At 42.1% G+C, this 16,606-nt stretch overlaps 1 protein-coding gene across 10 annotated transcripts in view; it reads right to left on the bottom strand.

Moving 5' to 3' along the window:
• MAP3K7 (mitogen-activated protein kinase kinase kinase 7) overlaps positions 1–8,514 on the bottom strand; it is a 46,461-nt gene extending 37,947 nt beyond the window's left edge. For all 10 annotated transcript variants that reach the window (XM_059830518.1, XM_059830526.1, XM_059830534.1 and 7 more), the window contains exon 1: positions 8,367–8,514. In XM_059830518.1, the coding sequence (XP_059686501.1) occupies positions 8,367–8,456 (90 nt within the window). In that variant the 5' untranslated portion in view covers positions 8,457–8,514. The remainder of the gene's footprint in view (positions 1–8,366) is intronic.
• Positions 8,515–16,606: the final 8,092 nt, after the last annotated feature.

Below are 16,606 nucleotides of genomic sequence, written 5' to 3'. Positions count from 1 at the left end.
ACAATTGCATACTGTTCCCCTGAAAATAAATCCATGAGTATCTGCAAGTTTAATACCAAGAATTGGTACATGTATTTCCAGTTCACATACTAGAGAAACCATTAGTTTTCAATTTTGCTGTATTTTTAAACAACATTTCTATTCAATGAAGAATCTAAGATAAACAAGTGTACCACTCAATGTGATGTTTTACTGTGTGCCATGAATGTCACAATACTTGGGCTCTAGTTGAAAAGTAGAATAAATTCCAAGAATCAGATGCACTTTACGAAGTCCTGCTGATGACTGGGAAAAAAAAAAATAAAAAAAAAATATCAGTGTCAGACACCAACAGGAAGAGCTTACCAGGCAATCTAAATCTTAATTACGTAATAGAAAGCTGTGAGAGACCATCAGATATATACATTTTATGGTTGGTGAAAAGAATTTGATAAATGACTGTGCAGTCAAGGTTTCATAACAATTTATCAGTGACTTGGTGCCTGCTTAGGCAGAGGGTTGAACTTGAGAAGAGGACACGAATGCACTGAATATTTACCTAGGATACAGGGAAAACAGAGAAGAGCCGATCCTCCATTAAAGCAGCTCAGCCTCCTGGATAGCATACGAAAGGAGCAACTGTCAGAAGCAATGACGGATCTGATACAAACTTGATGTTTACTATATATGAAAGCCCAGTATGTCCTTCCTACTTAATCTAGAGAAAGTTATCTTACTCATTGTAAAAACATCCTTTACAATTGACAGCAAGGACCTTGTGGTGGATTCCACTTACATTTCGTTTTCTTCCTTTAAGTTTTCGCTGAACTTATTCTTTAAAGGAGTAAGTCTTAGAATATGTCAGAACAGTTTAAACACTACGTAGTTTCCTTCAACACCGTGTGCTGGAACTAAGTAACTTAATAGCACAGGAGGGAGGCGCTGCCTGAACTTTAGTTTCTTCACGCTCATTCCTTCTTGTCCCCTGCTGTTGATGCCACACCATATGTTTGGGCAGTAGTGCATATTCTGAATTATATGAAGCACAGTTAATGGAATTATTGACACAACAAATCAATAAACAGAAGTTGATCTGTACCACTGTGTATGTTTGGAAAATGATCTAAAAATAAACACATTCTTTTGGTAAAAGACTTTATCCCTCTAAATATCTTCTAGGAGAAAAAAGGAAAATATAGGGCAGATGACACGTTTAGAAATGGAACACCAGGGCTTCTACTTTTCCACAGAATAGAATTAAGTTTGTCAAGAACCAGTCAGTGAGTACATGACACAGACACATTTTAAACTGGCAGAAATGGTTAAAGAGTTTTAAAGATTGAAAAGTACATGCAAATTTATTCCTCTCCCTATAAAATTCATACCAGTAAAAAGTTATGTTTTACTGTGTGACAAAGTGACACGGCGAAAGAGAGTGCCGTTTGCATGTTTTCCAGATAATGTATTTGGAGTCTTATTTAACGAATATGAACCATACAAGATCCCTGGAACCAACATTATCTCTGCCTCTGTGTACAAATAGTATCAAATGCTGTACATAAACAAAGATACATGATACTGACTTGTAAGTATGTAAACCAGAAATCATGCAGGAAATAGACATTGCAGATACATTAAGCCCTCAAGGATGTATTTTGTCCTAAGGGATGTGACCAATAATTCCCCCCTCCCCTCACTAGAAAAAGAAAAATGCATCTCTACTTATTCAGATGCACCCTATTCCCCTCTCAAATGTCAAAACTTTGGAAGAATTAATTTCAACTTTGTGTCAACTGCACAAGTTTTCTATTCACTCAAAAAACAGAAAGATACAAAGTTTTCATCTCTATCCATGAAGTTTCCATGTTAGTAAGCTCTGCCTGCTGGATACCTAGGGTTCTTCTTTATAAAAAAACCTTGCTGGATATATAAGACAGCAATAAAATGTAATAGCTCCCTGGTTAGCAGATGTAGTATTCTTTGGAGAATTGTCTTCATAATTTGCAGTATCTACATGACATGTTTGTTTACAATTTTGGGAAGCAAGACAAGCAGTTAAAAAAACACAACACAAAACCAACAAAACCCGTGCTTCCAATAAGACAGCAGTCTCTAAATTATCTTTAATACCTATGTCCCTTAGAATCCGGTATATTTAAAAATGAAAGGTTTATGCAAACTGAACTTTTACATCTCTCAAGCTTCAGACACAATGCAAGATGGGGGGGTGGTGGTGGTAAAAAAATGTAAACACACAAACACATTTTTAAATTTAGTTGCTTTTATTCTATCTACCAGAGTTCCAGCAGTACCAATAAAGCATACTAATATTTTCAGTTTTTCATGCATCTCCCCGTACGACACATAGAAAGCATATAGATAAAACAAAAAGAGGTGCCAAAAGAAGCCATGAGCAACAGTTTAAAGCCCCTAAAAATATATGCCTGCATTTTCTATTATTTGTTCAACCAGCCTCAAATTCCAACCTTAGTTCCTCTGTGTGTGCTATGCTTTATTAAGCAGGTTGAAGCAAATCGGCCCCATGCCACAAATGACTGTGGCCAATACCCTGGCAGCACTTTTAGGAACGAGTTCAGATCTGCCAATTCTTACAGCTATGTTCTTTGACTGGTTAAGTTTATTTGTACTACTGCTCAATCCAATTCTAAATGTTGCTTTCCCTTTAAGGGATTCATACAGAAATGAAAAAAAACCAAACCCCAAAACCGCTTCCCCCTGCCCCCCAAAAAAAGCCCCATAAGCAATCCCACTAATTTTAACTGAACTAAGTAATTTAGTTTAGATTTAGTTTCTGAGTTTCAACTTTAAAGTTATGCAAAGCACTGTAGGAAAAAAATATTTCTTAATGAAAAAAATAAATTATAAAAAACCCAACATAGTCTTAATAACTATACATAACTTCTGCTTCCCACTAACTAATACAGTTGGTCCATGTTTAGGGCATCATCTGGTAGAGCTGCACAACACTGTACAGTTATTATTTAGTGAGTTGGCTATCTGAATTTAGTTCTGTTTTAAGAAATCATTCTCTTTTCAACTTCCTCAGAACATGTTTATGGAGAATCAAAGTACCATCGTATATGTTCCTAAAATTATGGGTGTTTCCAGAAATTCTTCCTTTGCTCTAAACACACAACCAACCCTCTTTGCATTTCGATAGCTCAGTCATTCTAAGAAATGCATGCATCTCAAGCAAAGATAACAGTTTATGGGGTTGTACTTTCATTCCAGCTTTTTACATACCGATAGCCTTTTACACATCTGTCTCAAGAACTGAAGTCATTTTAATTACCAGCAATTTAAAAACATTAACAAAAAACTTGTCTGATGTTCTAGTATGAATCAATTTGTCCTGTTACAGCAGCCCAGACAGGAGATTCTAGTTTTAGACACCAAATGCTGGGTAATGAGGCACTCACAGTGAAGGACTCCAATATAAGCTGGGCTTGCTGGGCTGGCACAGTCTAAAATTACTGGTCTTTGAAAACCAAATAATCATTCTGGAGGCAGTAAAATACTGCTAGAATCCACTGGGTGGAATAAATAAGGGACACATGAAGATTGTTCTGTTGTTTCAGCTTTTTTCTTAGGGAAAGGCCTTCCCCCCCAGTTTCTGATAGCAGTTACACTGTCACTCCATTGTGACCTCAGCTGCTGCATTAGACATGGAACTTCGTTATTATCTCATAAATATGCATCTTGTTTCATCACTGGAACAGAAGAGCCTGTGAGGTTTCTTTCCCACAAATTCTTTGTAAGAGTAAAATATAAGTTTATTTTACAGGATGCAAACTGATTTATTGAATAAATCTGCATGTGTAGAAATAAGTGTAAAATCTTACATTAACAGGTTTAACTAGCTTATTAGCCATCTTCTAACACTTACTGCACACTAAATTTCATCCACAGGAAATTGGTGTTGTGTAACTTCTGCTATAAATTCACACTCCAGCTGACACTTGAGCTATTTTCTTATGTAGATGAATGAAGAAAATCTTCCACTGGTATAACTAAACAAAATTTAAATAATGATTTGAATTAAATCAGAAATGTATTTTGAGTAAAATCACAGAAAATTCTGGTGTACGTTTTCACCATGTACTAATTCTTTGCCTTTGCTTCTGGATGCTCAACTTTGCACCTTGAAGGCTTACTTTCTGAAAAAGGCTGAGAAATTGTAGATGCGACTGACTTGAAACAGATTCCTCACTACCACCCTTGGCTCTTGAGAACCAAGCATTTCGTACTCATGTCAGATATCCAAGAATATTGTTCAGATCTGAAATCACACCTGTGGTTCTTGTCCAAATGTCTTCCAATTTTGCAGATTGGTATTCTACAACTGGACACAATCCCCCAGGACATAAAAACAATGGAGGTAGTAACAACTCCATGTTCAGCAGCAGCTTACACAAATCCGCTTTACCTTCTAGTGTAATGGACATAATCAGCCACCGCATCTCATTAACTTTTTAAAAGTTAACTACTATAAAGGGGAGCAAAACCCAGTTGTCTCACTGTATTCCTCATTCTCTTGTCTCTGAACTGCTCTGCTCCATAATTGCAAGGAACACATGCAGTTCACAGCACACTACTCAGACAGTTAATGAAATTATCCAACTGTTTCAAAAATGTCTAAGGTAGGTGAACATGACATAAATTGCATCTCCGTAATTGCTGGCACATTAAGTAGATTTTCTAAAATAAATATATAGAAAGCTTATCTGTTCCTCTTAAAGAAAACATTACCCTAAATGCCCTTAGAATTAACTGTTGTTGCCCAAATAGATTACTGAAAATAAACTTCAGTGTATTTTACTGTATACCAGCAGAGCATTAAACAACAGTTTTCAAATAATTGACATTTTCAGACTGTTCAAAAGTAACTTGCAACCACGCAAATATGGCAATGGTTTTCCACCCAGCTACATCAGACAGTGACTGGGCAGGGCCACAGCATACATGACCAGACATGCATCTTTTGGCTGTGTGATCCAAGGCATACACACATCATGTGATGAAGACGTCTGCATTTTGGTCATGTATAGGACTGTTATCGAGTTACATGATGGAGGAAGGGCTGTGGGATCTTCAGGCAAGAGTGGCAGGGAGCAGGTTGCCAGAACAATTCAAAACCAAAGTCTGTTCATTGCTTAGATGTGAAAACTCCTCTGGGAACAAGAGACAGCAGTATTTAGGCTAGATTTAAATATGAGATTTTAAAATAGGGCTATTAGGCTTTTTATTGTTAACTTGATTTCAGTTATATTAAGTTTTCAGACAAATTCTGTAGTTTTATTTTTTCAGTTTCTAATGATTTGTGTATCTAATACCTGAAAACTTAGGAGAGGACATTCTCACAGCCAAAAATTTGCATGGTAGAAGTAGGGAACTTTTCTGTTGAACCTAAGTTTTACGTTGTTTTTCCCCTTCTAGATTTGAAGATGCTCCCACTGTGTCACATCAATTTTGATTTGCCTCCAACTCATTCATAATAATTATCTCCATATTTTACTTCAATCTAAGCACTTTAAATCATGAAAAGGCGGCTTGAAGTTGGAGACATGTTTGACTGGTGGGAAGTAACACTACAGTATAGTCAGTCATGTGCATGGTAGCTAAAACAAAATATGGTATATTCTTGATATTATCCAGTAGAGTTCAGGCAAACCTAAATGAAAGTGCACTTATAGATCTCACATTTATTAGCAAGGACTCAGGGCCTGCAAGTATTCCAGAACTTCAAAATCTATTAATAAACTAGTGGCAGAGTGGGACTGCTATCTGCTGACAAGACAGCCTTGATAATACAACAGCAAAGCTATGATTATACAAGCATTCATTTGAATTCCCAGTGTAGATCTCTTGACACTCCATTTTGAAAAATCTGAAGTTTGCCAAGCATATTAAAATCTGACCATTCTGAGTCCTCACAGCCATTTAAAAATCCTTGAAAACTTCCAAGCCTGAAGTGAGAGCGCATAAAATCCTCAATAACAATGATGTTTTGCCATCACTGCAAAGTTGACTATTTGCGCTGAAACTGCATCATGAGTAAGAGGTCAACATCCACAGTAGAGAAAAGCAAGGTCTACATATGGTCTCTAATTCACCTGTTTTATTGTAAAGTAGATCTTATTTCTTCCTCTGTGCGATGATGTTTAGACTGTTCAGCACTATGGTATCCCCACTGCCTATAAGAATTTCTGGTAGGACAGGTACACTGAGCGTAACTCAAAATGCTACACCAGCTGTCATCAGATTTTCTAATGGAGAGAACACTTTATCAGAGCTCCCCTGCTTATATCACATGAGTTTTTTCACCTCCAACAGAGATGCTACTTTGAGGATAATGCAACAATCACATTAAATAAAGCACAAATTACCGCTTAGGCATAGTCTCTACATACATTTTTGTGCATACAGTCTTGTCTCAGTGGGTGCTAGGCAGGTATACAGGACACAGACAAGCTCCGAACACTAAACCTTAGAATGATAAATTCTAGTTACACCAATTACACACTACATAGCTCCACATTTCCTACATGTAAAATAGCAATATAATCTTTGCTAACAGCCTTCCCAAGGGTGTCGTGAGGATTAAAGATTTGTATCATGTTTTATTCGTTCAAAGTGTTATGTGTAACATATTAGATGGGCTACTCACTTCTACGAGCCATCACAGAACAACTTTTTATGATGGATAAATGCCTATCAACTTTACATTCTTCTTTGGGTGAGAAAAGACATTTCTCCCAAAGCATGTGATTTGATCCCTGTCCATTAGTAAGCGTTGCAAAAAAGTCAGCATATTATCAAATGCAAAAATACTTTTAGTTCCCAAACACCGTAACATTTTCTCACTTCAGAACAGTTAAATGCATAAAGGGAAGAGGAATGATTAGACTTACAGAGTCAAAAATCTTCATGATTGCCATATTCATAGAAAGGGGAAAAGGCAATCTTTTTGAAGATACTATCTTCTGAGAATTTCCAGTGGCTGCTATGGTGAAAGCCAAAGTTACCACCACACTACTTGAATACAGCAGAAAGTGCCCTGGTGTTCTATGAAAATAATGCAGATCTTATGTTCTGCGGACTCTTCCAGGCCACGCGAGCCCAGCATAGTAATTATGAACAAACGAGTATCTACTAAACCACTTTAAAAATGTGAGATGCTGGTTGTCGTATCTGTAAAAGCTACTACACAAAACTAAATTCACTTCCACATAAACTTTTTAAGAAAAAGAGGGTAATTATTACTGGAAGATGTTAAACTATAAATAAAAGCACAAAGACTGTTTCAGCAGTCTTGGGTGTCTCTTAGGTCCAAGCTGGCCTCATCAAATTCAGTATGCATCTGCATGAAGCAACTTCGTTCCTGTAGAGACATTAGCAGGGAAGGAAGAAAAAAATCCAACAGCAGCAATATTTTTGTGTGATTCTGACAGTTAAACAACATTATGGCATACACATACTACTGAGCCCTTCACAGGAAATCCAGACAGACGAAAGGTACATATGAAATTCTGTACTTCATCCATCCCATTCCAGCCTCAAAGAATTTAAGGCAATAATTTTACTATAAAACTTTCTACAGAAGAAGAAATACTTGCTTCCAACTATGTTATACGATAACTGAATGTCACTTCCTGGGTAACATGCACAGGTCAAAAATGAAATGTTACAGATCCATGAGTGCAACATCACTAGCCTATGTTAAGAAAAAATGATAAAAAAAGATCTGTACATCCTTACAGCTAACAGAGCTGTAAATTCAGCAAATAATTAACGCCGGTATGATGATTATACATACAATGGTTCAGCTAGGTGGCAGGAGAAAGCAGGGACATACAGAAACAGAGATCCGAAAGAAACATCAGAATTAACAGTTCCCTCTTGTGACACCGTTTGACAACTGTTTGCCACCCATACTAAAGTGGGTGGCAAAATGGGCGGTGAAACTTTAAAGTTCTGAATAAATCCATCCCGCTTCAATAAAGCCCCACTGTACAGCACCAGGGTTGGTATAAGTGAACTGGCACCTCCGCTCCCAGCCATACCGCCTTTGTTCTCTGGTGCCAACCTCTGCAGCATCCAGAGGAGAAGGAAACCGCGCTGGGGGGGTGGGTGTCCCGGCAGCCCCGCGCACCCAGGGAGCCTCCGCGGTCTTTTGCGCCAGCGGGGGGACGGCGCCGGGGAGGGGCGGGGGGCAACCCCAGGGGCCCTCGGGGGCTGCTGCGCCGGGGCAGGCGCCACGGCGGGGGCCGGGCTGGCCCCTCCAGCCCGCCAGCAGGCCGCGCCCGGGGAGCAGCGGGAGTCCGGGGGGGGGGGGGGGGCCGCCCGGCGGCGGGGCCCTCACTCACCTCTTCAACCTCGATCTCTTTGTAGTCGATTTCTTCGAAGTTGAGGACCGGGGGGGTTTCAATCATTTCAGCGGAGGCGGCAGCGGACATCCCTCCTCTTTCACCTGGGGGAGCGGAGGCCAGGGCAGGCCGGGTGCGGAGGGGTCGGCGCCGGGCAGCCCAGGGCCTGGGAGGGGGCTACGCGGGGCGCGGCGGCGGCTCCTGCCCTCCGCGCGGGCACCGGTCGGGGAGGGCCTGGCCGAGGCGCCGCCTGGGCCGCCGCGCGGAGCGAGGCCGCATCCGCGGCGGCCGCGGGCCTCAGTGGCGGCGGGCGGAGGCCCCGCCGGCGGCGGCGCCGCTCGGCATCCCGCGCCCTCCCGCACCCCCGCGGAGCGCCGCGCCGGCTGCCCTAGGCCGCGGCCTCTGCGGAGCCTGGGAGCCGCCTCGGCCGCGCGTCCCCGGCGGAGAGGAGGGGGCGCCCCCGGGGCCGAAGCTGGCCGCCTCCGCCAGCCCCGGTGGCAGCAGCAGCGGGGCGAGGGGGCTGCGGCGGGGGTGGGGGAGCCGCTTAGAGCCGCGCCGCGGCCGCCGCCGCTGACATCAGAGCCGCTTCCTGCTGCCCGAGCCGGGGAGGCGGGGGAGGGAGCGCCGAGGGAAGGGGCGGGAAGGGGAAACGCGCCGGCAGCGGCTGCTCCTCAGGCGGCCGCGGCGGGGCCACGGCCTGGCGGCGGCGGCAGCGGCGGCGGCAACCCCGCCCCCGCCGCCCGCCTCCGCCAGGGGGAGCAGCCGCGGCTCCGGGCTCGCTTCCTCTTCCTGCCGCCTCCGCTAGCGGCGGCGCGGGCGCGCTGGGTGCCGGTGGTCGGGGGTTGCTGGGGCAGCGCGGCAGCGGCGGGCAGCGCCGGCTGCCCCTGAGGCAGGAAGGGCGCGCCGTCTCGGCGGCGGGTCTCCGCCGGGGCTGGAGGGGCAGAGGCAGGCGGGCCTTCCGGGGCTGCAGGCAGTTGCCAGGCACGGCGCACGCCGGGGCCCCGCCCGCTCCCCGCGGCCACACGGTGCCTCTGCTCTGCAGGAGGCTGGCGGGGCCGGGGGGCCCCGCTGGGCCGAGGCAGCCGCTCGCCGCGCCTTAGCTCCGTGCGAGTGTGCGGCAGCACGCCTCCAGTGCTGAATGTGTCGTTTTCTAATATATATGTGTACATATATGTATGTATTTCCCGCGGGGAAGAGGTGTACGTGTGGGGAGCATGCGGCTGGGGACGCGTTTTCTTTGGAGGCAGAAGCACAGCGCGGAGTTGGGTGGCCTGTGCTCTTGAGCGGCTCTTTCTCAGGGGGAGCGTGTGTAGGAGTGTAGCTGGGGCGCAGGGGGTAATTAAGCGAAAGATGCAAACATGTAGCAATAAGGGAATAGGACTCAGGAATGAACGTGAACCTTAATCGCTCCCTCCCCAGTCCCCAGCTAATGAGACTCTCAGCCTGCTCTTCCAACAGCTAGCGACGGCTTTGGCTGTTGGCCGGAGCAACGCATTAGTGTTTTGGTGGTAAATCACTCAGGCTGAGGCTTCAGGCTGATCCATGGTTTGAAATCAGTGCTGGGAGGAGTGGATGTAGCTGCTGTGTTTCACTGAAACAGCTGTGCTTCGTTTTGATATGTTTAGCCTCAGGGCTATATATAAAAAGTTATGTTATTGTGCAATGCTATTAATAGTATGTAATTTTAGTAGATCTAGTAAGCTTTCCTAGATCTTCCTCCACTAAAATGCTAGTGGATGTCTGTACCTGACAGTGAAGTCTTGTAAATGGGAGGCAGAGCTGGTTTACAGAGCTAGCATGGGAAAGCCGCTTAAGCAATTAGCTAGGAGAGAGAAGATCAAGGACAGACTGTCATTTTGGGTTGTTTGCTCCCTTCTTGCCTTTTTCTGTCAGCTTTAGTAATTTGTCCAGGATTTTCAGATGCATAGCAGTCCAGAAATCCCAGACAAGCAGTCATGGTGTTTATCAGTAGACTGTGTTGCATGCAAGACGAAACTAGTCTCCAGAACAGGTTGGGTTGGTGCGATCACTCATGCAAGCAATCTGTGTGTGCGTGGGGAGCAGACTCATATCTTGAATGTGTTGTGTTCCTGTTGCTTTTTGATTTTCTGATAGGATTTGGTCTAGAAGGATCTAAAGAGGCTTCTGTTAGACATGGGAAGGTTCCAGGTACCACAAAATGTGGCTAATACCTGCTTCATCCAGCAATAGGATTATTCAGAGCCTCTAGTTTCTCAGAGGTTGTATATAGGTTTGGATGTTCATATTGACCCTGGTGCTCTCCAGATATGTAGTCTCTGGATGATTTGGATCTAGCACCTGCTTATATTCAGAGGTGTGTTTGAGTTTTGTTTTCATGAAAGCCACAGTTAGTGCACATCTTGATCATACTGTGACATGGAGTCACAAAGTACCAGGTTTGTACCTGGACCTGACAACTTCTTAAAGGAAAGTGTATCACTTTTGTATAAGCAGCTGCTACTGTCTCAGCTGCTCAGTATGCAATATATTGGTTTTTGGAAGATGAAGTATATGGATTTCTAAGGTCTTGAGAAACTGCAGATCAGATCAAAACCAGACTCCTCTCAGATTCATAGTGCTGGATGAATTGCTTTGGTTATCTAAATGTTTTTAAGACTGGGATTCAAGGCAGCCAACATTTATATGTTGGCTTCATAGTCAACTGAAGCCAAGGCACAGGAATGAATGAAAAAAAAAGGATCTGTGAAAATCTATCACTGCTGATCTTGATACTTAGTTGCAATCTTGACCGTGGTGTCAGGCAGAATTCTGAACTTAAAACTTTTCTTATTTTTTTTTTGAAACTTATGTTATGCATTGGGGAAGGTGAACTACTACATCAGTGCTTTTTGGAAAGATGGCCAGATGGGTGGTGGTACTTTAGGTGGCAGTCGGTGATCTCTAGTAAAAGTAACTGAATATTTGGCATTTTGTTATGTTTTGCAGACCTCTCTTGAGGATATATATCAGGCAAGTGACAGTTGCAGTCTTTTATATTTTAGTGGTGAGATTTTTCTGTTACCTTTATTTTTTTTTTTGTTGATGAGAATTAAGAGCGCAGAGGAGAGCATTCCAATTATAGTTGCTTGTAAGGTTCATTTTCTTTCAGAAATTGATGTAGAAATATGTATCAAAAATAATGAGCTCTCTCTTTGTGAAGGCAGAGTCATCATCATTATCAAAATGTCACTGTTGTGAGGATCAGGTGGGGTTTTAAGGATGTGGTAATTTTGATGTTACTGCTTTTTGTTTTCTGACTGACACAGTCTTAATTAGCTGTGTTGGGGACTGGGTATAACTTGTACACCCCCAAAATAGAATATTTAAAATATTTATTCAACAAACACATTTGAAGGAAGAGAAAAGCTGCATCCGCCACAGGCTGTGTTTATCTCAGCTGCTCTTCTGTTTAGAAGAAGGAACTTAGAAGAAGGAACTAGAACCTGGGAAGCCCACATCCTGGGTCTCAATTGCCTGTCTCAACATCGGAAGGAGGTTACACTGCACTTAAAGATTGTTGGAAGTCTCAGGATACCGTGGTCAGAGTGCGCACAAATGCTCAAACCTGAGATAACTGCTGTGGAGCTGTTTGTAGCTCCTGTCATAGAGTGGGTTTCAGAGCTGTATTTTTTCAGAATATGAGGCAGTAGGTCTTATGCAAAACATAAAATAAGTCTACATGGCCAGCTTAACAGACCTGAGACTTAGCCCTAACACCTGCGTATCTTAGCTAAAATTTATCCAACATATACAGAATCTTACAGCTTAGAATGTGGTCACATTTTCATGAGTACAGACAAAGGCGCAGGTATATTATCCTGGCTGTCCTCTGTCCAGCTCCTTTATAATTACTCCGTGTAACATTTGTAGGAGTTTTTTAAGAAGAGCAAACCAGCATTATTTTTCTCTAACTTAATTTAGAAAAAAGCTAAGTGATTCCTTCTTTCAAAAGATTTCAACTTGTGTCACATTTTCAGTATATGCAAATTTTTTTTCAGTTAGTTAAAATACCTCATTTTAAGCAATGGAAGAATGATACTAGAAAGCAGTGGTGGAAGGTGTTGGATGGTCTCAACAAGTGGCATACCTACAAAAAGAAAGGTTCCCTTCTAGCTTTAAGCACAGGAGTAGTTCAGGTTTCTGACAAGACTGACTCTATCTTTTTCTTGTTAAATATTGTTTTGTAAGTAAGAAGTTATGTCATTTCAGTTCGTGGGGACCCTGTGTGATTAAAGACCTTGACACCAGCTGTAGAACTGGTTGCGAGTCATCAGCCTTGCCTCGCCTGCGTGTTGGAAAGTGTCTGGGTGTACGCTGTTCATAGGAAACCTGCAGGAGTTAAAAGGAGAGGAGTTAGCCTGGATGACTGAGAGACAAGAAGTGGTGGATGAACTGTCTTGTGCTTTGACTTGCAAGTGTGAGGCCAGAGCAGGTCCCTGGTAATCAGTAGTATGGAGCACACCGTGAAACACATGTGACATACGAATTCAGGTCCCCACCGGGAGGGACCCTGGAGAAGCCCACTTCTTGTTCCAGTGCAGGTACAGTGAAAATATCTCATAAGGACAAATCACCATGATGATTCTGTGATTCCTGTTGCTCAGCATGGCAGAGTTGTTGCCTAATCTACTCTTCTCATGTAGCTCCTTCAGCTCTTGTGTTAAGATTTCCCAAGAGCAGGTTACAGCATCTTGTGTGTCAGATTTCAGTATGAATCTCAATGATTTCACCAATTCTGTCTTGCATTAGTGGTTTGCGAACTCTTGCAAAGCAGCACACGGGTGTCTTCTGCCAAATACACAGAGATAGCAGCCCCAGCTCGCTTCATGTTTCCTTATTACTTCTTCCCCTTCCTGGGAAGACTTCTATGTAAAGTCTTCTAAAACACTATGAATTCCTTCAATTGTGGTGTGCCTTATCATTTGTAATAAAATGCATATATTAAAAAAAAAAAAAGCCTTGCAAAATAAATGCATGAACTTCTTTGCTAAATACCAGACACAACTGTATGCAAGGAACTGCATTCGCTTTGGTAAAAGGAAAAAGAAGTTCTCCTGTATGAAAGTTACAGGAACTCAAATGGTCACAATTGTTTCTGAACCTTATTTTGCCTCCTAATCTGTTAGATGTCTCAAAGTTTTTCAGCAGCCTAAACCACCAAGAGAGCTAGGAAAGAGGTGTAATGCAGCCACTGTGCAGTAAGGGCACAGTAAAGGTGAGAGATGATGTAGATGCAGTCCTGAAAACAAACTAATGAGTTTTCCCCTGTTGCAGCTATCAGCAGCTGGGGTTGGCTGACTAAGTGGCTAGTGGGAAAAAGATGCTAAAAAATTTAGCACACAGAGAAGAAGGAGAGACAGATGGCAATAGACTGGCCGATCTTCAACTGAGAGGTCTGACAGACATGGTCCATGAAATTTCTGATAGAAGACGTGTTAGAGAAAGGCAGGCATGTTACCAGGTAACTATAAAGTAGCAAAGGTATTTTAGAAAGGTGCAAAAAGTGATCCAGGCATCTAAGCGTGTGTTAGTCTGCTTTCAGTAGGCTTTGAAATAAAATGTGAAGGAGAGGTTAATAAAGAGCATGGAGGTAAATGAAATGAAATATCACATCTTTTTAATCAAAGGTAGATTATCTCAGATTAACAAAAGATAATTTTTGATAAATTCTGTGATATTTTTAGACAAAGGGAATGGATAGAACTATTCTGTCTTGATTGTATTTGATATATTGCCTTGTGGGAAATTATTAATTAAGCTGGACATGATAAGAATCATTAAAAGAACTGAAAGTGGGTAAGGAGAGTAGGGGAGTAGTCAGAAGACAATGGGGACTATCAAAAGGGAAGTACTGGAATGAAGTTACTAATATATTTTTTTTTTTTAAAAGGTTGCTCTCAAAATGGAATCTTAATAATTTCTTTAATGATGTTGATAAGAGAATTTGGAGAGTGACAGTGATTCTGGTGACAGCACAGACAGCATAGTTAATGGAGAGGAGGATGAGAATATCAAATGGGAAAAATTAGACGACTCCAAGGACAAGACAAATAAAGTGGCTAATATTTAAAATATTAGAGTGCAAGTTCATGAATTAATTTGAGAACACATAACAACCTGTTATCTTATAACAGACTTATTGGGAAGAGATGAAGAAGAATACAACTTGGATGTTTTAACTAGTTTTAGGAGGACTATGAGTCTTGTAGATAATGCGTCTAGAAAAAAGTGCAAGCTTATATATCCTGTATGATATATCCAATAAAGCTATACAAGGTTATGCAGACCTCATCTGAAAGACTCTACAGTGTTGGTTATCTGCTTTCCAAGAAAAATGAATTGAGACCTAACTAGTTGCAGAGAAAAGCTACAAAGATGGTCAAGATAAGAGAGGGCTTACCACAGAAGGGAAAATAAAACAACTTGGCATGTTTAATCCTGCAAAACAAAGACAGAGAGGATATATGTTGCCTTATTTTAAAGAGGTTGGAAAGGTAAAGATTGGGGAGGTAAACAGTACTGATGGAAAAGTGATGTTCAAGCAAAAGGAAACTTCTTTTGGCACAAGAATTCTGCTAATGCATACAGATTGGAAATCTGAAAAAGGCTTCTTGCCATCAGGGCAAAAGTCGCTTCACTGGGTGGCACCTGATCAGTGAAATAATTTATTTGTCATAACTATTTGTGAGAGCAGAGTACTGTATTCATTGCCTAAGGAGGTCTCTTCCAATCATATGTTGGCCAAACAAGTGCTATTAAAAGTGTAAATAATATAATGAATTCTTATCATGGTCTTTCTTTAGCTGAGTATGCATTGAAATGAACTGCTATGTTCTTAAGATGAAGTAAAAATTATATTGCTAGAAGCACATGAGTAAGGCCTTGTTCTGAAGTACGAGGTGAAGTTTGGAGGGAGGAGGGATTTTTATTTTTCTAAGAGAAGGAATATCAATCTGTTTTTCATCTTTTAAAGCTTCACACTCATGAATCGGAGTAAGAGGAGGGGATTCTTGCAGGTATGTTTTTTAAGCAATATTAGAAAAGGGAGATGACAGCCTTGTATGTTTTATGCAAGACACACAAGCAGACTGAGTACCACAAAGCACTGGAGCAGTGGACTGGAAGTAGGAGGGGAGACTATTCATGATGTTCATCACATAATGAGGGTAAAGACTAATGTAGCCTGAGCGCATGTACACTGAGGCTTCTGTAGATGAGGAACTTGTCTTCAAAATCTTTCCATTCTAGAAGATCTAGTCTGCTATTTAAATGAGAAAGAGGAATAGATGCTCTGTATGCTTAGTTTCTGGTTTCATACCAGCCAGAACTGACAGAAACAAGGAACATGTAGAGCTGTAAGTCAAATGGAGAACGTACACTATGAGGAAAGTCTGAAGGAGTTAGGTCTTTTTTCCCTGGAGAGGAGAAGGCTCAGGAGAGGACTTCATCACAGTATTCTAGTACTTAAACGGTGGCTACAAAGAGTTCAGAGGCTCTCTCTTCATAAAGAGCCACATGGAGAAGACAAGGGGCAATGGGTACAAGTAGCACTGGGAGAGGTTTCATCTTGATACAAGAAAGAAATTTTTTACAGTGAGAACAATCAGTGAGTGGAACAACCTCGCCAGGGGCGTGGTGGAGTCCCCATCACTGGAGTTTTTCAAGATGTGACAGGACAGGGTGCTAGATAATCTCATCTAGCATCCCTTTCCCACACAAGGTTGGACCAGATGATCTTTCGACAGCCGTTCCAACCTGAGCTGTTCTGTGTTTCTAGGAAATACGCTAGCAGGCTGGAAACATCTTCACAGAAGGCAGCCTGATTCTTGTGCCATTCGCAATAGCCAACAGCGTGAATGCCAAATACAGACCTGCAGCTCCAGCCTGGTTCCGTGTGCAGGAGTGCCTTGTGCGTCGCTCTGCCTTCTGGTCGCTTGTGGACGTGTGGCTAACAGCCTATGTATACATGTGGAAGACTCAAAGACACCACCAAATAGTCATATTTCTAATTGATATCTGAATCCTATGTTATCTAACCAATATGCTGGAAGTCAGTGTTTTGCAATGTACAATAAAAATCACAAAGATCTGGCTCTTTTTAAAGAGGTACTATGTGCTTTGCCTTACGTCATTAGGATGGTATATCTTTCTAGAAGGTATCTTAAAAAACGGTCAGTCAAAATCATCTGTAATCAAGATAACACATTCTCACTAGTAGA

Source organism: Gavia stellata, chromosome 2, assembly GCF_030936135.1.
Source record: "Gavia stellata isolate bGavSte3 chromosome 2, bGavSte3.hap2, whole genome shotgun sequence".
Classification (NCBI taxonomy): Eukaryota; Metazoa; Chordata; class Aves; order Gaviiformes; family Gaviidae; genus Gavia; species Gavia stellata.
This window is presented reverse-complemented; position numbering and strand designations above follow the sequence as displayed.